Source organism: Mizuhopecten yessoensis, unplaced genomic scaffold (genome assembly GCF_002113885.1).
Source record: "Mizuhopecten yessoensis strain PY_sf001 unplaced genomic scaffold, ASM211388v2 scaffold11103, whole genome shotgun sequence".
Lineage (NCBI taxonomy): Eukaryota > Metazoa > Mollusca > Bivalvia > Pectinida > Pectinidae > Mizuhopecten > Mizuhopecten yessoensis.
The window spans coordinates 1144352-1168728 of record NW_018408881.1 but is presented as its reverse complement, the minus strand read 5'-3'; the positions used below and the strand labels follow the sequence as shown (position 1 = coordinate 1168728).

The window sequence follows — 24377 nt, the reverse complement described above, 5'->3', positions numbered from 1 at the left end:
TCTCTTGAATTTTTTTATAAATCTTTTATAATACCAACACTAGAATATGCCTGTGCTGTGTGGAATAAGGAGGTTGGTGTAGATAACCTAAAAATAAGACGTGATAATCAATGTATGTTATTTTTCAAGATACTGCAGCATGACTGTCCTGACCATCGTTATGATTGTATTTTACCATATTTTAAAATTGATATTAATCCTAGCCTTAGACATCATAGAAACTTAATTGTTCCCTTGTGTAGAACCAATTGGTATATAAAAAAAATCTAGAATGATGTCTCTATGGAATAGGCCAGACTGTATTTTTCCAAAACTCACTTCATTGAGCCAGTTAAAACTGGAATTATTCAAGGAAAGAACACCCCTTTTACAACCATCTAACTGTACAGATATTTTTAAATACGGTGGCTCCAGGAAGTTGAGTATAACATTATGTCAACTACGGAATAAAGTCAGCTAATCAAAATCAGATTTATATAATGATCATCTTACATATAACCTTAAGTGTGACTGTGGTTATATTATTGAAGATGCAAATCACTTCTTCCTCAATTGCCCCAAATATATAGATGAAAGACAAGTTCTATTCTATGCGTTTTCTAATTATAACGAAATTGATAACATCATCTTAGATTATATTACTTTCACTAAGGGTGATATGAACCTTAGCAGTGAATCAAATACATTTATTCTCTCATGTGTTCTGGAGTATATTGAAAAATCTGGAAGATTTTAGCTTAAACTATACTAAAAATTATCTTACAATGTGTTTGTATTTGCTATTTTATAACAATAACTCTGGTGTAATTGAGAAGGCTGGTACTGTGTATAGTGACAGTGTCTTTGAAGTGCCTCCAACCAAACACTAGGCTATAATACTAATTGAAGTAAATAGACTATAGTAATTGAAATGTTAAAATCTATTATTCTAGTTATTATTTTCTGTGAACATGTTAAATTAAATGGTTCTAGTATTCTCCTATTAATTTGAACATATACTACATCTTCTCTATAATACTCTCACTCTCTCTCTCTCTATATATATATATATGAATGTATGAAATGTGTGTATTTTCGCTTGAAAGGGCTTTTATAGGCAATGCCTGTGCCTAATACAATTGTGTTTTGAATACAATAAAATTAATTTGAAATCAACCTAAACGGTATAGAAAAACTGTGTATTACTTTTAATAGTGTGTATAAATTGCCAATGCATATTCTTTCATTGGTAAAAAATAACGTGAAATGTACACCTTTTTGTTATTATATAATATTACCGAGAACGTTTTTTCGGTAATAGTTGTATAATTACAGTGAAGTTTGTTATTGTCACATTAAATACGGTATACTGAGGTGGCTGCATCATATTTATTTGAATAATACACTTTTTCTATATCTACACGATTTGTTGTTGATTTGACCCTCGACACAAGAAAGAAAATATTTAGGCCCGTACTCAAGAAATCGTTCCCATGCTCTAGAATGTTTTCCCCCTTTTTTTAAGCTGAAACCACTTTTCTTGTATCATGTCAAACGATCAAAAAGTCAAATGTAAACTCTGAAGACAGTAATCGGCTACAAATATCTTTAAATCTATTCCAAATCGTAACCAAAATTAGATTTTCAATTAACTTATAATTGGAACAAGGAAAAAGGGTTGAGCACAAATCCATGCTTGAGCATGACAACGGTTTCATGAATACGGGTACTAGTTTTTTCGGGAACCTTGCTCAAGTTGTTCAAAGGCGATTAGATTAACGAGCGTTATCACGAAACTTTCATCTTGAATGCGTTCATAGACATTTTAAACTCGGGAAAATAATAGGCCCGCTATATCCCAATGTATCATCGTAAAAGGCAACGACTGTGTATGTGGGCCCCCTGCAGAATAGGTATTTTTCTCCCATGTTTTCTACGAAGGGGACATAAGAGACAAAAATTGATCTGCTGCCTTCATTGCAACACTGGACTATTGTTTTTGCTCTCTTTTCTGTCTCCTTTCTACATTCTTTTTCTGGCGATGTATACCTAGGCACCCGTCCCCTGGCTGTTGCGCGGATGTTAAACCCCAAACAAAAAAATCCACTTTCCTTTTTGAAAAATTAAAATGGTCAATTTAACAGTAAAGCTCTTCGTTGGGGTACGCGGCATGATTTTGTCTATTTTAAAAATGAGAATTGATCATGTACTGAGGAGGACTCGACAAGGTATCAGAGTACTTAGGAATGTGTCTGATAATTCACATGTCAATGTCAGTGCAGAGAACAGTGGTTCTCAAAATTTCTCTACTCGGTATAATGACCGAGTAGTGACTAGACACATGGATGAAACAGATCAGTTTGAGGAGACACAGGCAAGTCCTGTAAGAAACGAATCTGTAGTAAAGGATCAGAGCCCAAGGCGCTCTAGCATAGTGTGTAAACCTCCGAACCGTTTTGAGGAATGGCAAATGGGTCAAGTGGTTACAGAGGGCTGGGTTTCATGTTAAAAATGTATATAAGATGATGCAATTTTCTATTTTTCAGCAGTTTGATTTTAGCTGCAATTTTAGGAAGGTTTTGATTTCAGATTTAAGATCGGGATAATCTTTTTTTACACTTCTCATCCTGAGAGGTGAAATTGGACTTGTCTGAATAAAATATGAGTCATTTTTGTTAATGGGATTTTCCAGGAACATTAACCGACATGATTTTATTAATGTAATGTAATTTTATTTGCAGGTACTAATTAATCTATATCAACTTGTTTGATGTTAATAAATATATTCTTGGTATTCTTATTTCTTGCACAAAGAAATCATGTATTAAGGATGTCGGGACGACATTTTGTAAACAGGGTAATTATGTCGTAGGGGCTTGTTCTCGTTTCCCCCACTTTTTAAAGGGGGGGGGGGGGGGGGGGGGNCTGTGTTTCTACCTGTGGTTAACCCTTCTATCTATGGTGGTGTTTTATCATATTTATTTAATAATACGTTATATTTAAAAAAATCAGATTTGTAATGACAAATGTTGAAATTTAAATTATTTAAATATTAATCATATATATAAATATATATATTCAGTATTAAATATATCCATTTTGTAGTCCTTGTGCTGCTGATTTGATAAGATGAAATGTGTTATTTCATTTTCTAGTATTTTAAAAATATTAATATAAATAGTTATCAAATAATCTTTATTATTGTAACATTTAATTAACAGCATACACAACAGATCAAAATTAGAGATTACGCCAATACCGAGCATCTACAACGAGGAAGTGACCAAGCTGCGGACCGACGAATGGAATAATGCCAGCGAGGGGATTCTCAAGCGTTTACCGACCTTCTATTCAGTGCACGTTATAGACTTTACCGAGCCAGATGGACGCAGACACCCAAGACGACTGCCGGGGAACAGTTCCTGCTTTTTGATGATGGAGATGACTCGCGCATCATCAGCTTCGCTAATACGGACAAACTCTTCGACCTTGCAAATGCTGACAACCTTTACTGTGATATAACTTTATTCACATGCCCTAAGCTCTTCTATCAGATATACACCATCCACGGACTGATTGACGGAAAGATGTACCCACTCATCTACTCACTACTACTAAGACCCAGCAGTTGTACACCCGTTTCCTGAGAGTGACCATTAAGGGCTGTTTTTTCCACTTCACGCTATGCATATGGAGGAAGGCCCAGCAGATCGGACTTCAACAACTTTACAGAGAGAACGACAACATCAATCGACTTGTGCGCTTGGCCGCAGTGTTACCCATGGTGCCCCTGGAGAGTGTGGACGATGTGTGGTTCAACGCTTTAGGTGAACTTGAGGATGCTGACCTACCCGTGATTTTGTTTGTTTGTTTGATTTTGTTTAACGTCCTATTAACAGCTAAGGACGGCCTCCCCTGGGTGCAAGATGCATGCGTGTAGTGTATGTGTGTGTATATTGGGAGGCTGCGATATGTTCTTGTTTGTCTCCTTGTGATAGCGCGAAACTGACGCCGACTTTATAGTGCTACCTCACTGAAACATTCTGCCGAAGACACCCAGCAGGACGCCCCACCCGGTCACATTATACTGACAACGGGCGAACCAGTCGTCCCACTCCTAATTTGCTGAGCGTTAAGCAGGAGTATAAACTACCATTTTTAAAGACTTTGGTATGTCTCGGCCAGGGGACAGAACCCAAAGCCTTCCTCACAGGGGCGAACGCTCAACAAATGGCCAAAAGTGAGGCATTGTCAAGGGAGACATTAGGAAGAAGAAAGTTATTTAGAAAGGAGAGAAGAGATAAGGTCCCAAATTTAGTCGCCTCTTACGATCATGCAATTGGGGGCAGCAGGTACAATTCTTACGCCCTACCTGCAGGGTCTGCCCTACCCGTGAACACAACACCTTTCACAGACTACGTCGTAACCCAGTGGATCAAGGGAGATCGTCATATCTGGAACCATTACAACACTGAAGGACCCCGCCTCACCAATCACCTAGAGGCCTGGCACGTGAAGTTGAAGAAGAAGGTTCACCATGCACACCCAAACATCTGCGCCATCATCAGAGTGTTCCAGGAGATTCAGGCAGCAAACGAGATCAACAGGATACAACGAGATGCAGGAGATGTCAACAGACCACGCGAGAAACGATACCGAAACATCAGCAGCCGAAAGACCCAGCTGAAGGAGCGCCTTGAGAACCAGACGATGGATCTTATGGAGTACGCCAATGCAGCATCACATCTCTTACATTTGGGATAGATAACTACAAAACTGTGTGCCTCTTGGCTGTTGGACTTGAACTTTAAAATGGAGATATGATTTTGATTTGAGGGGGGCCAATTTGAGATTGCTATTACTAAACTTTACTATTCTTAATATGTAAATATTGTTAATGTATTTGTATTGTGTGATTAGTAAATGTAATGAACAGTCTATATTGATGGATTTAACTTCTTAACATGTTTTGAAATGTAACATTAAAGTTAACTTGTCTTCTATTTGGTGGCCTAAACAGTATAATATAAATTAATATAATTAATATGCATTGACAGTTGTATGTTTAAAAATGGTAATATAATTGAAATGTAATCATTATGTATAAGTAGTGAAATACTCGATTGTGAACACTCTTATGTAGTGCTGTTATATTCTATATCTGTTTAAACGCTCTACATATGTATAAGTATAAAAATATATCTTTAATATATCGATAATAAATAAAGATATACAACAAAGCTACAAGTCACACATGTACATTTCACACAGGTAACTTTCACACAGGTAAGTTACCTGTGGGGTAAGTATGAAACAGACTATAATTGGCTTGCCATTGCTTCCTAAATCAACACTTTTCTTTGTTATATAAAAAGTGGGGGAAACGAGAACGAGTTATATCTTCGTTTGTATTGTCATGCATTAAGTCATGTTTATTTATGTGTGTCACTGGTTACAGGGAGTATTCTCTGTTTACTTGTGTCTCTATTTACAGTGTCCATGTGCGTCCGGTAGTTATGTAATGTGGCGTCTAGGTATGTCAGAGTGTGAAGTGCATGCATGTGAGTTTGAACGTGAATAGGGGCGTGTTTGTGAGCGTATAAAGTGGAGTGTTTGGGGGGAGCGGCGCACTAGCCCGGTATAGACGGCTAAGGACCAACGGGACCTACGTTAGACAGAGACCATTAATATCCAGACCACGTGTCACCACGTTAGCCAGAGGTATGTTATATATCTGAATTAGTTTATTGGTTTAACATTATTAGAACGCTGACAAATTATTATTGTATACTTATTATACGCGGACTAGATATTATACCGATTTACCGACTGTCAATCATACTGTTGTATTATACAATAGCTCTTTGTATTCAAAGGGGTTTATTTCCCAGTTTTTCTGGCGACGCTCCTGTCCTAATAAATAGATATAATGCAGCACTGGATATTTGTTGTTTCTTTAAGAGGGAGGTAAAGTCAGATTTAGTCTGTACAGATTGAATTTTTTCCTGACAATAGAAGGGTAGCAATCAAAATCTTAACTATGTGGACATGATGACATATAAGGATGACGTATCTTGTTATATTCATCCTGGTGAAAGCACTTACCAAACTGGTTAAAATTATGTGTTTTGGTTCAGTTTCGAACTGCAACGAACACATTTTTCACATAACTTCACCCTATTATATTGAACTCAGTTATGCAGTACAGACACCTAGCTATGGAGACTTGTCGAGTTTTTGGTGACATATGGCAGTACAGACGAGTATGGTGAAATTCCCAAAACGTGTTTGTCCGTGGAGGCCGCCATGTTTGTGAAACGCTCGAAAACAGGTGACACATTTTACAGTCCGATTTCAGATAATCCACTCAAAATCAGAAAAAGATATTGCATACATAGTATTAGCATGATAATACCTTACTGTTGATTACAACTCTGTCGAGTACGAAGCCGTATTTCAGCGTCGTCGTATGATATAGTGTGGATTGCATTTGGCTAAACAACGTGACAGCCGACTAGCCGGAAGACAAGCAACATATTCATGCGCGCGCAGATGGATTGAGTATGAAACTTCGTTAAAATATGAAAATTAATAACAAAAATTTATGTATGGATGAACTAAATTGAGTTAACAATATGTCTCTGGTAATGCAAATTAAAAAAAATATTCGGTTTGAACGAAAATGTTGAACTATGTTAACCGACTTGTAGGTCTTGTCACTTCCGGTTTATCTGCAACATGTCTGCAAATTCATACGAGCGCTGGTTTTAGAGGGATTTCAGCGGAATGACTGCTTAATACTGGTAAGATTGCACATATATTTGTGCCTTTAATTGCATTACAGCTATTAATCAACACGGATCCGCCGATCACAATAGGGTTTGATGGCGGCAAGGTGTACAACCGGTGCAACCGCGGTTCATGGCACACCCGTTGCTATGGGGGTGGTATACGGCAGAATTTTGGTGCAGAGTGGTCTCCCAAGATCTGGCAAAGAGTTACAGGCACTCTTACAGAGCCAGAGCCAGGAAATTAGAGAGCTCCAGAAAGTCCAAGGCTAAGGTTGAAGTAAGGTTGAAAGCCAGGAAGCGAAAGTCCAAGTCAGTCACTCAAGCCAGCAGTAAGAAATCAGCACTTGAATATGGCACAGAGGCTGTGGAAGTGCTGCCAGATGTGGATAGTGCCAAACTTCAGAAAGCCTGTGTTAAATTGTTTCTAGGGAGGTCACAGTCTCCTCGGAAAGAATTGGAGAAATAGAAAAGCATTCCAAACTTCAGTCTGCAAGCACTAATTCAGTATGGAGGGAAGAAAGGCGAAAGCGGATCACTTCATCAGTCTTTGGGGAGGTAGTCAAGAGAAAGTCCACTATTCCAGTTAAGCCTATAGTTCAGCGTTTCTTGCATACCACGTTTCGAGGAAATCGCTACACCATGCGGGGTCTTCAACAGGAGGATGTCAGTACAAAGGAATACACAATGTACCAAGCCGAGCACGGATTGAACGTCACTGTTGAAAAAAGCGGACTTATCATCCACCCCAGCCATAATTTCCTAGCAGCCAGCCCTGATGGCAAAGTATTTTCAAGTGATGGACAGAATGGCCTGATTGAAATCAAAAATATGCTCCAGAACAAGAACTTGACACTCAGGGAGGCGGCAACAAAATAATCAAACTTCTGTTTGTGTGTAAATGATGGGAAACTGAGTTTGAAAAAAAATTACATTTTTTTTACCAATGCCAAGGACAGATTAATATCGCTGATGTGCCGTGGGTGGACTTTATTGTCAGACGTATTAACCCCCACGAACTGTATGTAGAAAGGGTGTACAGAGATGAAGATCTTTGGGATAGTAAGATGTTGCCAAAGCTCACTGAGTGAGCTGTGCCTGTTTCCAAGTGTCTGTTACCGGAACTCGCATTGCCAAGATATGGCAAGAGCCCTGGAATCAGAGAACCTGGAGTTTGGGTATGCATTGAAGATGTTAATTGTCTCTAATTTGTTGTAACTAAACTTTATATTTCTGATTATAGTAAGGATGATATTTGCATTTTATTACATATATACAACTTTTGGTAATTTCAGTTCCAACCTGACACATGTGCTGGAACAGAGCCTTCTCCAGCACCTGCCATCCTTGCTACCCGTGGACGTCGCAGACCCTCCAGGAGATCCACCACTGGCACCAGGCCTGCAACTCAGCCCTCCCGGGCACCCACCATCCCTCCTGCACATCAGAGTTTAGCGTTGCCATCTAGCCTTGTACAAGGTAGTTTTGATAATTTACAACATAATTAAAAATAAACTGGGGAAACTAAATTATAATATTTCTTTCACCTCTGCAAACGATGAGGTGATATTTTTTGAATAAACTACAATGTGTACATATACAATTTGCACACTAAATAATTATAAATATTGTTTTCCAAAAAAGGAAATATTTTTCAGTCTCTATCATATCCTTCAGTGTGGATGATCTTTTTGTTATATTGTTAAACCTTATTGTCATCTCCAATCCAGGTATCCAGTCCTCACAGAAACCCACCGGCCTCCCTCCAGTTGGACAGTCATCCACCGGCCTCCCTCCTGGTAGACAGTCATCCACCGGCCTCCCTCCTGGTATACATCCATCCACCTGCCTCCCTCCAGCTGGTTTATCTCCACCTGCCTCCAGACATCTGAACAGCCATCAGGTAAGTAGGTTCACAACACTACCGCCACAAACACCAGGACAGACGTTGATGTTAACATTTTTGTTGATTTTGGGGAGTGGGTTTTTTTTTGGGGGGGGGGGGGGCCCCACTGTTTTTGAATAAAAAGGAAAAATGTTTTTTCAGGGGGATGTTGCTTACTTCGAAACCACATTTTATACAATTGGTCAAGCCCTTCAAAATATCCTATTCCTTATTGTGATCTGTATTATTTTAGATCGCCAGACTTATGCAAGGCTCCATGACACTAGTCAGACTTCTCAGGTAGATCAGGACCCAGTTGCTCACAGAGCACTAGATCTACACGTCAACGGTCTGTCAGATTTGTGAGAAGAGGGTTAACACATGAATGGATTGTGAGTGAGAAGAAAGGTGAGCATTGTGAAAAGATTATCTTTTGTACTGTTTACTTGTATATAAATCATACATTATTATAATATATATTTATTTCCACTATGGATTTACAGCGGCAACTGTCAAGTGTATAGTTTTTCTTACTATGTTTTTATCTTATGGTATTTTTTCCTTCATGATCCACTTGGTTTGTTGGCACAGTGCTAGATGTACTGAGGGGACGAGATGGTGAGCCCTCTGCTGTCTATGAAGTCCTTTACGATGATGAAGATGCGCCCCATGAAGTTGATCATCTGTCAAATTTGTTCATATTGAGTTAAGCAGAAGATTCATATTTGAACCTTTATATTCCTGTAATTTATTCACAAAGTCTGAATATTTTATTGAGGTGTATTAACTCTAGGGTCAATATACTGATAACGTCCCAGTTATCTACCCTTCTTTTGCTTGAAAAGGTGAGTACACCCCACCCCCCACCCCCCCCATACATTTGGTTCACAACAACAAATCATTAGTTTATATATTCATGTATGAATGTGGTATGAATATATCATCGACTGGAAATTGGTTTTTTTTCCATCATTGATATGGCAGCTTATGGGCCACCTTACTTTGAGCAGTGAAAGTAGTCTTTTGGTGAAAATGGCCGCCCTCTTCTCTTATATTTAGTTCACTAGTTTTGGGAATTTTGATATCCTGACTTTACTGATATACTATGATTCAATATGGTGCCTAAAACTGTCACAGTACTGTACTTGGACAACCTTTATATGATGCTTGTTTTATTTTTCAGATTTTATTATCTTTGCTGCAGTCGCAGTTCGGTGTGAATTAATTGTTGGTGAGTAATTACATTTTATTTTTTTTTTAATTATTTTTGCCTAAAGAACAAATTACACTCAACCATTAAGCCTACCATTCAAAAAAATTGAATTTCAGATGATCAGAGGTCATACAATTTCACAAGAGTAAATTGACCCCATTCTGTGTATACCTCCCCCTTAAATCTATCACATGAATATGAAGTTATTTATGTGTGACTTGGTACATGTGACCTTACACGCAAGGAAAGAAAGTCCATTCGTCTCAAGCACAACACAACTAGTTATTTTTACAACCAGATGTGAAGAAGTCTATGCAAAAAAATACCATATGTACATGAACACGTATAACGTCGGTACACATGTTATTATCAGTCTATAAAGCGACTGTCTCAGTTGATATTAGCTTGATTTAACTGTCCGTAGAAAGGAGGGAGGGGGGAACCTATCCTTACACTGTACCATTATCAATGATCCCTAACTTCTGTTGCAGCTACGTTGATGCAAATCGTAATAACAATATGTTAATGTTACTATTCCCTTTAGTATTTGTCATTGTGATAAAACATTTGTGATCGAAAAGTATCATCAAATGTGCATGTCTATATAATCTAGTGACATAATTCAAAACCATTCTTGCTCTTTAACAACATTGGCTGTTTCACTCTTGACAACCTGATGGGACCCTTGCCGTTTCTTGGAAAAAATAGGCCCGCGATATCCCTCTGTATATCGTTATTAAGAGGCGACTAGTGTTCAATGCAGAATCTAGGGTTTCGTGTTATGCTTGGATGACATTGATAATTGATATGGTGCCTCTTTTGCGACACGTATGATCTTTAATGGTTTTCTCACTTTTTCGATGTTGTATCTAGACCCTGTCTTTCAACAATCTAGGCTGTTGTGAGGATCTTGAACCCAAAACAACCAAACAAGTACCCCGATGGGAAATGTTTGGCTAACCTTACTTTTAATCTAAAGTTGATATTTCAATATCACTAAAAACTTTCTACACAAGACACTGTATTTGAGTTCTTCAGATAATCGATTGAGGGAACGGCTACATATAGAGTTATATCAAGATATATAAGACATCAACTCTTTATTATTTATTTATCTGATTAACTTATCGATACCATTTCGAGATATATAAATTATGTAAAATGAATATAGCCATTCGGTTTGACTCCAGAGACCATGCCAGACCAAACTAAAAGACTTATACCAATCTGATGAGACCAGACAAGACAAGGTTGTAAAGCACACCTTCTTATAAGGGACAAGATGGAGCCATGTATCCCTATAAATGAATAGGCGAGCATACCTGTATTGTGTTACAATCACGCGTTAATTTTTCGGAATGTTAATTGTGTCAACGGTTAGCGAAATGGCTGATATGGGCCACTCAGATGCGTGACAAAACAACCGCTCCAGTAAAGCAGACATTTTAACCTGGCAAGTGCTGTTTACTTTAGCAGTTGCCATGACATGTACCTACTAAATGTAACCCATTCAACCCTGTACCCCATATGTACTAGGTTCACTGCACTAACACATCATCTTTTACGTGCTTAACATTGTCATTCTTACATAAGTAAATACATGTCAGTATGTACGTGCGTGCGTTGATTGGTTGAATGGGCTGAGTAGTATAAACGGAATGCACGAGCAGACCGGAGTCCTGTCACGTCCCAACCCAACTCTCTCCAGCCATTCCTCTCCAGGACTCGTAGGAGTCAACATCCCTCCAGATCAGCCTGGTAAGTCTGTCTGTAATGTTCAAACTGTCATTGTACATTTGTAATTTACCGTCTTGTATACTCGCGTCTTTGTATTCATTTCGATGTATGTAAGTTCAGGTCAATGTGTTATCAAATGTATTTATTGTATTTGTTTGTTAATGCTACAGGTTTTTCCTACGGAAATAAACACAATATCAAACCATCAAGCCTGTCTTTATGATAATTTGAAGAGCCAATGGCTACATAAATATGGTAAACTCCTTATTACTGCTGTGGGCCAACGTACAACAAGTCTTTGTTTTGTTTATCTAAACAGAAGAAAAGGAAGAAACCACCCCAGAATCTGCAGGGGTCCCACATACGTCGCTCCATACGATCATTCAGTGAGATAAAGTAGGCCTATTCATCCCCCTCCCCAACCGGTGACTTAAGTATGGATGAAGCCTATTCATAACAGAACATGCCCTTAAACCGAGCAAACCACTAGTCAAATAACACCCTTGACCTTTTGGTTATTCAGAAAAGACTACGTTCAAGTTTTAAAAACATATTTGACCCCAGTGACCTCAAATATAGATGAAGCTCATTATTTTGAACAAACTTAGTAGACCTTCATCCTTGCATGCTACTGACGCAATATCTTTAACGAAGTTTAAAATAATAAAGAAAATAATTTGGTTTTAATTATATTTTGTTCAACGACCTATTAACAGCCAAAGTCATTTATGGACGTGCCTCCGTGTATGTTGTGGATGCGTGTTTGTGTCCCGGAGAGAGGATATGTTGGTGTATTTGCCAACTTGAAAGTTAGTTTGAGGCCAGGACAGCGAACTAAAGATACATTTTCTTCCATCTGATTTATTTCGCAATACTGAGCTATAGGATCCCATATATTTGTCAAATTTACCATTTTTGGAAAACGTCAGGACCATAGGGCATGATTCCAAAATAGGAAGTGGCTGGCTCCAAGGCTTTGGCTGGTAGGTCAAGTCTTCTACTGGTACTGGAGATGGAGATTCCTGCAAGAAAAAACATGAAAATTGAAACGATTTCGAAATGTAAATTTTAATATCTGAATAAACATTATACTTAGACTTATGGTTTTGAGTTTTTATTAAAGTACAGGTACTGTACTACTCAGAAATATAAACGAATAACATATTGTGTGTCTGAAGATCAGGGGAGATAACTCAATTGTAAGACCTATACCCTCTTTAATTTTGGACTTTATGTAAAAAATTCAGGACACCAGCAATTACTTAGAGAAAAAGAGCCAATAAACAGACACAAAAGTAAAGACTAATAACTGTACAAACACTACAACACCAAAATGAAGCAGTCTCCACCATCAAGTGTGAACTTCACTCGTAACTTTTCAGGAAGCGCTCATAGGGCGGTGTATCCTGTGAACCATGGACTGCCATTAAAGAACTGTGTAGTGGGGTTGGGTCTGAACTCAATGCTGGGTGTTCTGTGTCCAAGGACCTAGATAAAGAACAAAAAGACATCATTGTGGTGTAAAATTCAGAAGAAAAATAATAATTCAAATTACATGACTGCAAAACTGATGAAGACTTTTATGTGAAAGACAGAGTTATGATTGAGAAAAAGAAATGAAACATTAAAATATTGAGAAATTAAAAACTGGTCTTTGTTATTTTTTAATATTGACAGAGAGACAGAGAGACAGAAAGGAAGATAAATAAATAAATAGATTATTAATAAAAAAAATATGTAGGTTCATATCAAGACAAAAGCCTGTTGTGGCAGAGATGACTGACCTCCAAAATCATGACGTCACAGTCCCTCATCGGTTAACGGTTAATCCTCCTTCGGCAATCTATATTGTTCTGTGTCCATTTGGCCATCTATACCATCTAACCACAATACGCACGATATCCTCCATCGTCCATGCCCCCCCCCCCCCCCACACACTCTCTACATGGGTTATATTTCCATCATAGTATCCACCTGCAGTTAATTTTTCCCTCTAAATTCTGTCAAAACACATCCATGATTAGGTTCAGAAATATACTGGTGGGTCCCATCATCTGGTGTCCAGGGACGCTGAATGGTGTAAAGCGTCATATCCAGGCCCCTAGGCATTCACCTTCCAATCAAATCTTCTGCCCAAGGGAAAAACCCACAATCTATGTTTGATTTGATACCGTGGTCCCTGTAAATACATGTTTGTTCTTCCGCGTTGTGTCAGTCTGTTAGGCTGTGTATTACTGATATGACTGGGGACAATCGCCGACACTTGTCATATACCAACACGTTCACACTTAACTACAGGTAAGTGTTCAAATTTATTATGCTGTCTGCATCGCCTATGATGCTGATTTTTAATGTGTCAAAACACTTAACTTCTGTTCACTTTTTTCGTTGTCTTGTTCCCTTCGTTATTTTCTCTGTGTATCTGTGTTGTATAACAAAGTAATACTAAAAATTATTTTGTGAAATTATTTATCAGCAACTACTAACCAATAATAGCCATGCCTGTCGGCCTGTCCAGAGCCAGGTGAACGTAAATTTAACAGGTTTATTATTTTTAGAATATTTCAAAATAATTATTTGTATTCAAAGTACGAGGGTTTTATTTACATTCAGAAAATGTAAAAATAGTAATTAAATGCAAACGAATCAATAATACATTATATAAAGAAGTTGAAACAAGAAGATGCCAAGTCACCCCGCCAAATCAGATTTCACGAAAGACTGGACCTAATGTATACATTAAGGGTATTTATTCAGAAAGAGGAAGTAGATACATTATTATTGTTATCATTGCATGATTAAGGGACAATCAACACAGGAGAAGTCATTAGGACGATCAAATATTCGACAAAATTATAATCAAAAATATAACCCAATCAAAAATCGTTAAGATTTTATCGAAAATGGTTATGTTGACTCATTGTTTTTGTTGACTCATTGTTTTTTAAAAAAAGACCATGAGCTTTCGAATAGTTCAAAACATGTCAAGACAGTTTATTTTTCGACAAGATATTTAAGATATGAAACGTTATTATAGACTTTTTGTTGAGTTGACTGAATGTCGACGCAATCTTTTTATAAGTGTTTTACTGAAAATGTATCTTGACACGCAATGTATTGAGACTGGGCTTCACATTTCAATAAATAACAATCACCAATGTATGAATGACACATCCGGAAACGGTTAAGGACAACCTCGTATCGGCGCCTCTCTCTGTAGCTAGGACGTCATTCACCGATTTCAGGTTTAATAGAGTTTTATTCGTTGTTAAAGCACTGATTACAATTAGCGATCATATGAATTTTGTTTTAAATGGTTTAAAATCAGTAAAATGAATTTAAAGTCAACAAATGGTAGCAATAATACTGTTTTCGCTATGTCTTTTCATTACTTGGTATTCAAACATGTCCGGGAACCAATTCAAAAACTATTTAAAAAAAGTCATTATTTCTTTTATTCAGAAGAAAGTTAAAAATTTTTTTTTACGTATTTTACTCCTGTGACCTTAAATAAAGGTGAAGTCCATTTATTTTGATAAACTTGGCAGCCCTTCTTTCCTGCATGCAACTAACCAAATATGAACCTGGTCCTTTTGATTATTCCAAAGAAGTTGTTTAAAATCATTTTAAGACAAAATAAACCTCTGAGACCTTGGGTTTAAGTAAAGTCATTTTTTTGAACATACTTGGTAACCCTTCATCCCTGCATGTAACTGATGCAATATCATCAACCTAGCTAAAATAAACAACACGAAAGCGAATTTAGGCCAGGACAGCGTTCTAGTTCTGTGTCATACAACAATGTATGAACAACCTCTTATCTTTGTACAGTCTGATATATACATGAACATATGAAAAAATATAAAGCTTCTTTCCTGGGCTCGTCATCAACCATATAAGTTACTTTTTTATTTTTGCAATACTGGGCTATAAATACATTTTTGTTCTTTTACGTTGCGTCAGTGTGTTAGGCTGTGTATTGTTGATATGACTGGAGAAAATCGTTGACACTTATGACATACAAAGTCGTTCACACTTAACTTCAGGTCAGAGTTCAAATATATTATGCTGTCTGCGTCTGGAATGATGATTTTTTAACCTGCCAATAACTTAACATTTTTAAAATTAGCAAACGTATTTGACTTTTACTTCTGATCTATTGTTATTTTGTCTTCCCCTCTTAATCCCCTTTGTCCTCTGATGGGCCGCGGTAGCCAAGTTGATAAGGCGTCTGGCGTTCTGCTACCACTACCCATCCATGACTGAGTCGCGGGTTCTTCACCTACGTTGGGCAGTCGCCAGGTACTGGCCGTAGGTCGGTGGTTTTTCTCAAGGAATACCGGCTTTCCTTCACCACCAAAACCTGGCTCGTCCTTAAATTACCATAGCTGTTAATAGGAACAAACCAAATCCCTGGGTATGTGTTGTCTCAGAAAAAATGTTAATCCCTCTAATAATTTTGTTTACAAGATGTTGATGATAAGCAAACGTGTATGCTACAAACGTAACTGCTCCCCAATATTAGCCATGCCGATCGGCCTCTAAAGGGCCAGATGATTTACATAATACTTTACAAAAACGATTGTTTGAGATATGATTTTTTTTCATTTGATTTCAGCTGATTAGACACGAGTTAATTAGCGAGGTTGTTTAAAAGGTTTTTTTATTTACATTTATTCGTACAAGAGCTTCATTTAGATTCAGAACAATGCAATACATATATTATATATAAATTTATTAATAATTCATAAAGACGGAAGTCGAGTTAGTACAAGAAGATACCATGTTCTTCCACAGAATCAGGTATCCCAGTAGACTGGGCTTTACTGTATACACAATAGTAAGGACATCAATTCAGGAAGAGGAAGTAAATAAAAGATGGGAAACCCATGATATTATATACATGACTACTACCTGTTATGCGTATCTTAGAAAATATAGAGTTTGTAATCAAGTTTCTCTGCCTCACCAACCATAAAACAGGAAACAAAGAGAGTTTAAGTGTTTTGTCAAGTTACTTTATCTAGATGTGGTCATATCAAATTATGGTTTTAAAAACATATTTGTCGTGCACATACAATCCGTTTCCGAGGGGAATGAGATTTGATACATCACCTTTTTTGTGCAATGACAAATGTGTTTTTCGTTAACGGCTGTATTAAAGATGTTTAAACATAACTATACATAAGCACATGTACACAGACACGTCCCTATACATGTATGACCTTATCGGTTATAGAACGTTAAACAAAATAAAGTATACCGTGCTTTTAGCGTTGTATCAAGCCGTTTTATCCGAATGTGGTCATATTCATTTGTATACTTATTTCTTTTTTCCAAATTTAGTCGCCTCTTACGATCATGCAATGGGGGCAGTGGGTACAATTATTACGCCCTACCTGCAGGGACTTCATGGTTTGAGAATAGCAAAACAATCTTGAACTCTCAGAATGCAAGATGGCATCCTTGTAATTTCCAATTAGTCCTAAAACGAAACATGCACAAAAATGACCAAGGGGATTTTTCATATGCAATTTGAAATGAACACCGTTATAAACTTTCAGAAATAGCGATAGCAATACTTGATTCTAAACCAAACCAAACGATTCAAAACGTACAGGCCACAGATAATATGTTAACACATGAAACGGTAAACATTAAATTCTTTTCATTGATGGATTGATCGATTTATCTGTTATTGTTTTGTTTTAGATTTTCTCCGATGGATTCCTGGTGTGGCAAGCTGTTGACGTCCATACTGCTTCTGCCATTCATAGCTGGTAATTACCGTAGACGGCAGAATGGATCCGGGTATTATGACTGTATTATCTCGTCCCGAGTTCTGTTCCTGGTCGTACTTTCAATAGTGATAGTGTTTACCGCAAGCAAAAAAATACCATCACATTCTGAAATTCGTCTTGGATTTGTTCTGATTCTTCTGTCCTTACTTATGATCTTCGCAGTGATTGGCTTCTGTGTTCAAGGATACTTGGTGCATAAACATGGTCTCCAATACATTGTCGCTGCAAGACGGAACGCAAGTACCCCGAAACTGCAGGTGGTATTCCTGTGGCTGTTTGGCTTAGCGTCGGCATTCTATTGTGCTTTCTTCGTCAGCAAGCAAATTGAGTGTTCAAAAAACACAGCTGGTGGATATCTTTGGAACATTTTATTTTATTTCAATATCATATTGCTCCTATGCCTATTTTCACAAATGTTTGTCATTACGTACTTTTCGCCATATGAACTGAAACAGACTCATTTAGTTAATTATTCAATGTCTTTGCTGTTAGTTGCGAATGTATGCATGTTTGTGTATGTGACACTAGTTGGTGAAACAATTTTGTTTGTCATTGATAGGAACCCAGACTCCGATATAGCCAACTGCTTGGAAAACAACAGCACTATTTCTGTTTTACTAGAAAAATCAAATCCTATTCTCAAACCAAATTTTACAGAATTTTGTCTTTTGTCTTGTACAATTCTTCTGGAAATATGGTCGCCTATGAAAGAAGTGCAGCTTCTTGACGAGGAAACGTCGTACTTGGAAATAGGTGGCATAGAGCACACAGAGCGGTTACCTCTTCTATCAAATTTCACAGCGAGTGAACATCGCCGTTCTGGAAATGAAGGGAAGCGAACGGCATGTCAGTTGATAACACTAGTGTTTAGCATAACAGCTGGACTTGGTCTTATTGTTTGTTATGTTGTCATGGCAATGGATATAGGAAACATAGACTATATGCGAAACGTCGCTGAAATATATGAACTAGCACTAAAAGTTATAATAGTGCTTGCAGTCTTTATTGGCTTCTTCTGTTTGGTTAGTTACTGCACTCCTGACACTTCACCAGAAGATTTAAAACCTTCGGAATACGTGTATTTGCTGTCCGCATTCGGTTTGTTCATGATGCACATCTGTGAAGGGATAGGTGGTGACATGTCGTTCAATAATGCGTTCATGGCCACCAGTATCTTAAGCATAGTCCAAAACTATCTTCAAGTTGTGTTTCTGTTGCACGCTAACCGATGTAAGAAATCCGACCCTCGATTAAAGATCCATTTGCTTGAATCGATTCTGATATTTATCATGATATGCAACTTTATCTTCTGGTTCAACAATAGTTTTCTTTTATCTGAATTTTCGATTACACGGATGCTGGAACATGACAATTTTCCTACAGAATTATCGAGCGTTGTGTACAACGTTTTGCTACCAGTGTCCGTCTTCTTTAGATTTACGTCGTTTTTGGAATATTACGCAACCTTTGAGAAATATAACAAATAAACACACAAGTTTATGAAAAAATGAAACAAATACGTAAATGCAAAGATGTGATTGGATAGAAAAAATAGATCTAGGTTCCGGTTATAGTTCTAATATGATGATGTTATTTGATCAGTGTATTAGTGGTACATCCTATTGATATATCACGTGTGGGACAGGAATGTAGGTTTATCCGTGAGATGATGACGATTCCTGATGCTTGGCCTCAAACTGTTCGGATAACTTAACTTTGTGCCATGATTTTAATTGGACACGATTTATCCAGTCTTCGACAGTGTATTTTTGGCAGACATCAAATATTTTATAATGTATTAATATATTATTATTATTATTATGCAGGAATCAAATAAATTGTATTGCCATATCTTACTCAATAACTTTTCCCCCAACGGTGTGGAATGCTGTGCTGGTTGTGGTATTTTAGCGAGGTAGCACTCTAAAGTCGTCATCAGATCCGCAAAACAAAAGTAGGTAAATACACTAACTTACTTTGTCTCCGGCACATATACACAACACGCCTCCTTAAATTACCTTAGTTTTGATAGGACCCTATACAACCAACCAACCAACCTAAACGGTATGAAGAAACTGTGTATTACATTTATAGTGTGAATGAATAGTGAATGCATATTCTTTCATTGGTAGACATGAAGTGAAATGCGCAACTTTTTGTTATTATATTATATTACTGAGAAAGTTTTCGGTATTTTCACAAGATAATAATTGTATAATTACAGTGAAGTTTGTTATTGTCACATTTAATACGGTATACTGAGGTGACTGTATCATATTTATTTGCATAATAAACTTTTTCTATATCTCCACGATTTGCTGTTTATTTGAAACATCAAGGTCCGTATTCATGAAATCGATTCAATGCTCAAGAAATGTCATAGAAATTTTAATTTTAGTCTAAAATTACCCATATAAAGATATATAATGGTCGTTTGTAGAAAAACTATTTCTTGATTTGAAGATTTGAAACAGTTATTTTTTGAAAAATCTGGTTTTGATCAACTGGTTAACGATGTCATGATTTATATTTTTATATATTTATTATAATTCATTTTTCTTGGGGAGAGGGAGGTTTTGTTTTCATTTCTTCAATACCTCTATCTATTTTAACTCGTGCAGACTAGACCTGCTGTGTCCCACTGCATCATCGTTAAAGGCGACTAATGTGGGGCCCTGCAGAATCGGTATTTTTCTTTCGTGTCTTGTACGCAGACAAAGAAGAGACAAAAATTGATCTGCTGCCCCCATTGCCACACTGGACGTTTTTTAAATTGCTCTCTTTTCTGTCTTCTTTCTGGGGTTTTTTTACATTCTGTTTCTGACTATGTATACCTAGGCACCCGTCCCCTGGCTGTTGTTGGGACGTTTAACCACAAACAAACAAATCCACTTTCCTTTCTGATTGATTAACATGTTCAATTTAACAATTTATAATAACGTAGTGTAACAAGCACTTCGTTGGAGGACGGGGCATGATTTTTTCCGCTTTAAAAATGAGAATTGGTTATAAAAGAAGATTCAGTTTAAGAGAAGGTATAGAAAATGTTGCTGGAGAATTCCGAATTCTCTGTTGTAGTTTGCGCTTACCAGTTCTTTTCCCTTTTTCTTTCCCTTTTAGGGATTTTATATAATTGCAAAAGCTGAAATCAAATCAGAACAAGAGGATTTCCAGTTGGTGCTTTGCTGCGCTTCTTAGTATTGCTCTTCTCTGTTTTTCTAGTTCGTCTAGCTGCTTCCGTCAATTGGATCATTTGCGACTATGGGAGCAGTTTGGGGGACATGTGAAACAGTTAAGAGTTAAAATGTAAATGTATAATTTTCTTTCACCTAGTAATCCTCAATACTCGAGGGATTACGCTCACTGCAACCCTGTAATATGTCATGGCAAAATTGAAGGCACCTGGCTAGCTATTTGATTGGTGGCAGAAAAAGGAACTGATTAATCGCTGGGCTGATACCTTCCTTTGAAATGTACAGAGGAGCAACACAAGACTACAAAGCCGCGCAATGTCATCCTCGATTTCCAGGGGTTACGCTCACTTACGCTCTCTGCACTCCTGGAATATGTCATAGAAAAATCGAAGGCTCAATGTGCAGCACCTTGTGGATGAGATAAAAAGACTAATTCAGTCCTTTCAATTTACATCAAAATAATCTCGCGGTCGCGTAACCGTAACAAATGATAGGCTTTGCAGTCGGGCGTCGCTCTTTTGTAATCTTCAAAGGACAAGTATCAGCCTAGTGATTAGTCAGGTTTTTTTTTACCCGACACCAATCAAACAGCTAGCCGCGTGCCTTCAATTTGCTAGGACATATTCCAGGTGTGAAGTGAGCGAAAGTGTGCGTAACCCCTGGATATCGAGGATGCGCAATGTATGCCGTTACACTACCGTGGGTTAATTCAAACGTAAATCAAACTAGTCGTATTGTATCATTCACAAGGTGGCGCCGCTGAGCCTTCGATTTTGACATGACATACCCCGGTGTCATGGTTGTTCGACGGTGTAAGAGCAAGTTCACTTTTTATGGAACAAGTCAAATTAAGATCATTTACTAATATTGCCACTGTTCTGTAAAAGATCGACAAACCTTGATAAATACTGCTACAGAAAACGTCAACAAACATGGCGACTGCTTACCTTGTCTACGTGCGTACTACGTCATCAGAATCCGACGGTCATCCTTTCCTTGGTACAGTGGCCCATAAAGACAGTAAAAAAGTTAACTCGAACGTGAAATGCTGTACTATATACATTTCAGGCCAATAAATCTTCTTAACTCGCGAAATTAGCACGAAAAAGTAATTTAAAACAATTTTAAGAAAAATAGTTTTCAGGTGGGGGATCGGGAAAAATATCGTAGGAGGCGACTAATGAGTAATGAAGGACCTCCTGCAGAATTGAGGATTTTCTTTGGTGTCCTCTATCTGGGGACACAAAAGCGAACAAAAGAAATCTGTTGCGCCCATTGCAATATTTGGGATCCTTATCTTTCTTTCTACTTCTAAGCACCTTTTTATTTCCTAGCGCCTTGCTTAGCAACACGTCACTTTTGGCTTGAATGTTGAGCGTGCGGCCAAGTGAGGAAGGCAATGGGTTCTGTCCCCAGGCCGGATCATACCAAAGTCTTTAAAAATGGTAATTGTTATTCCCTACTTAACGTTCAGCACTAAGAAAAGGAGTATAGTTTTGTTTAACGTCCTGTCAACAGGTATGGCCATTTAAGGACGGCCTCACATGTGTGCGAGATGCATGTGTGTAGTGTATGCGTGTGTTTTGGGAGGCTGCGATATGCTTGTGTTTGTCTTCTTTTGATAGCGCGGAACATCGTTGGATACCCACGGTTGATTTCGTTTCGGTAGGTACCGAAGCGAAATCAACCGTGGGTATGCGACGATGAGCGCGGAACTGATGCCAACTTTATAGTGCTACCTCACTGAAACATACTGCCGAAGACCCCCCACCCGGTCCCAATATACTGACAACGGGCGAACCAGTCGTCTCACTCCTAAATTGCGGAGCGTTAAGCAGGAGTAGAGTGTCCTGGTCAGGGGACATAATCCAAAGCCTCCCTCACAGGGGCACACGCTCAACTAAAGGCCAAACGTGAGGCCGCATTAAGGGGAATGGCAACAGCTGGTTCACCCGTTGTCAGTATAATGTGACCGGACGGCATAGGTTTTCAGTGAGATATCACTATAAAGTCGGCATCAGATCCGCGATTTCACAAGGTGGCAAGCACACCAACATATCCTGTCTCCTGGATACACACACGCAAGCACGCATACACTACACACGTTGAGGCTCGTTCTTAAACGACCTTAGCTGTTAATATGACGTTAAACATAATTAAACCAAACCAAACCAAACAATGTTTTCATAGCAAGTAATAGTTACTCAGCCCTCTTCCTGGTACAATCAGGACAGAAGAAATTGTGACCACGCCAGATGACTCTTCCACTTATACAGTACTGTACCTAGCGACCACAATCCTCGCATTCAGCCCACTTTGCAAACTTGACGTAAGGAAGGCGTGCCATTTCTTCTTGGCAAAATTTACCGCAGACGCAGCACTTCTCTTCGTCGGACGATTCAGAATCATGCGGGATAGATGTTACTGCTTTTTTGTCTTCTGTGGGACGTGTCCAGAAGTTCCAGCAACATGTCTAGATGCAGTATTCTTACGTTTGTTGGAAACCTGAGAATCAATATGATGTTTAATTTGCTGTACCACATCTTCATCCGGTATGGGTTTGCCTGCAACCACACGGCTTAATGTTTACCTGGCTTTTGCAGCTTTAACAATCTTCAAATTCTCTGGATTCCAAGAATTGTTCACCAGTTCGCGAAATGTTTTTGGTTTTACCTGAATCAAGTGATTCATCAGATGGGCCTGGTCTGGCAAAAGACAGAGATGGAGCAACAAGGGAATCTGATATCACCTTTGGATCAAATGGCCACACTTTTTAAATGGAGCCTGGATGTTTGAAGGTGCGAGGGTTGCCTTACATGAAATCTTACATAAGTCAAACCTGGTAATGGTATTCCCGCCCGACTCCCGAAAATAAACAGTGAGGAGGAGAGACAAACAATATGAAATGATTATTTTGTGCCCACTCATTCAGGCCGATTGAAATGTGGCTTTTATATTCATCATATAACACCAAGACTGAGATTTGGTTTGGCTTAATTTTGTTTAACGTCCTATTGCAGTGCATGTGTGTGTGTGCAGGAGACAGGATATATTGGTATGCTTGCCTCCCAGTGATAGCGCGAATCTGATGCGACTTTATAGTCTCACTGTTGCCATTCCCCTAAATGCTGAACTTTAAGCGGGGAATAACAACTACCATTTTTAAGGACAACACCTCACTTTTGGCTTGAATTTTGAACGTTCGCCCAGGTGAGGAAGGCAATTGGTTCTGTCCCCAGGCCGGGACAAACCAAAGTTTCTTTGCTTAACGTTCAGCATTAAGGGTAATTGCAAAAACTGGTTCACCCGTTGTCATTATAATGTGACCGGCGGAATGTTGTGCTGGGTGCCTTCGGCATTGTATATCAGTGAGATAGCGCTGTAAGTCGACATAAGATCCGCGCTATCACAAGGAGGCAAACACACCAACATGCCCTGTATCTGGCACACAAACACACATGCACGTATAAACAATTGTAGGCTACGTCGCCTCGAGTACAAGTTTAGCTGTCATAGACAAGTTCAGAAGTTTCTATATTGAAAGTGTTCAACAATATACGGCCGCATTCTACAAGTTCTCAGAACAGACTGACATCGACATAAAACCATGCACGAGCTAAAAACTTATACTCGGGGACTTGCAACTGTCAGCTGTCATTCAACACAATACTTTAATAGTTTACCTCTCGGCAATTCGCTTACCACCAATAATCATTCGTGCGTGGCTCACGTCACTCTCAGACAGCCCAGTTAACCTACTTGGTACTCACGTACTCAACA

The 24377-nt window shown here is 38.3% G+C and overlaps 2 protein-coding genes across 2 annotated transcripts; both read left to right on the top strand.

The window, feature by feature from the left end:
* Positions 1-7409: 7409 nt before the first annotated feature.
* LOC110465881 (splicing factor 3B subunit 4-like) lies at positions 7410-9047 on the top strand. The gene is made up of 4 exons (XM_021522009.1): positions 7410-7634; positions 8063-8246; positions 8498-8670; positions 8906-9047. Exons 1-4 carry the CDS (start codon positions 7410-7412, stop codon positions 8954-8956), a joined length of 633 nt encoding a protein of 210 aa, XP_021377684.1. The 3' UTR covers positions 8957-9047.
* Positions 9048-13771: 4724 nt separating this feature from the next.
* Positions 13772-19708, top strand: LOC110465890. Its single transcript, XM_021522029.1, has 2 exons — positions 13772-13900; positions 17315-19708. Exons 1-2 carry the CDS (start codon positions 13842-13844, stop codon positions 18888-18890), a joined length of 1635 nt encoding a protein of 544 aa, XP_021377704.1. The 5' UTR covers positions 13772-13841; the 3' UTR covers positions 18891-19708.
* Positions 19709-24377: the final 4669 nt, after the last annotated feature.

Coding starts and splice junctions, on each gene's coding strand:
- LOC110465881 (XM_021522009.1), top strand. CDS start 7,410: ATGCGGGGTCTTCAACAGGAGGATGTCAGTACAAAGGAATACACAATG. Junction 8,247..8,497: donor GCCATCTAGCCTTGTACAAG/GTAGTTTTGATA, acceptor TCTCCAATCCAG/GTATCCAGTCCTCACAGAAA. Junction 8,671..8,905: donor GACATCTGAACAGCCATCAG/GTAAGTAGGTTC, acceptor GTATTATTTTAG/ATCGCCAGACTTATGCAAGG.
- LOC110465890 (XM_021522029.1), top strand. CDS start 13,842: ATGACTGGGGACAATCGCCGACACTTGTCATATACCAACACGTTCACA. Junction 13,901..17,314: donor ACGTTCACACTTAACTACAG/GTAAGTGTTCAA, acceptor GTTTTGTTTTAG/ATTTTCTCCGATGGATTCCT.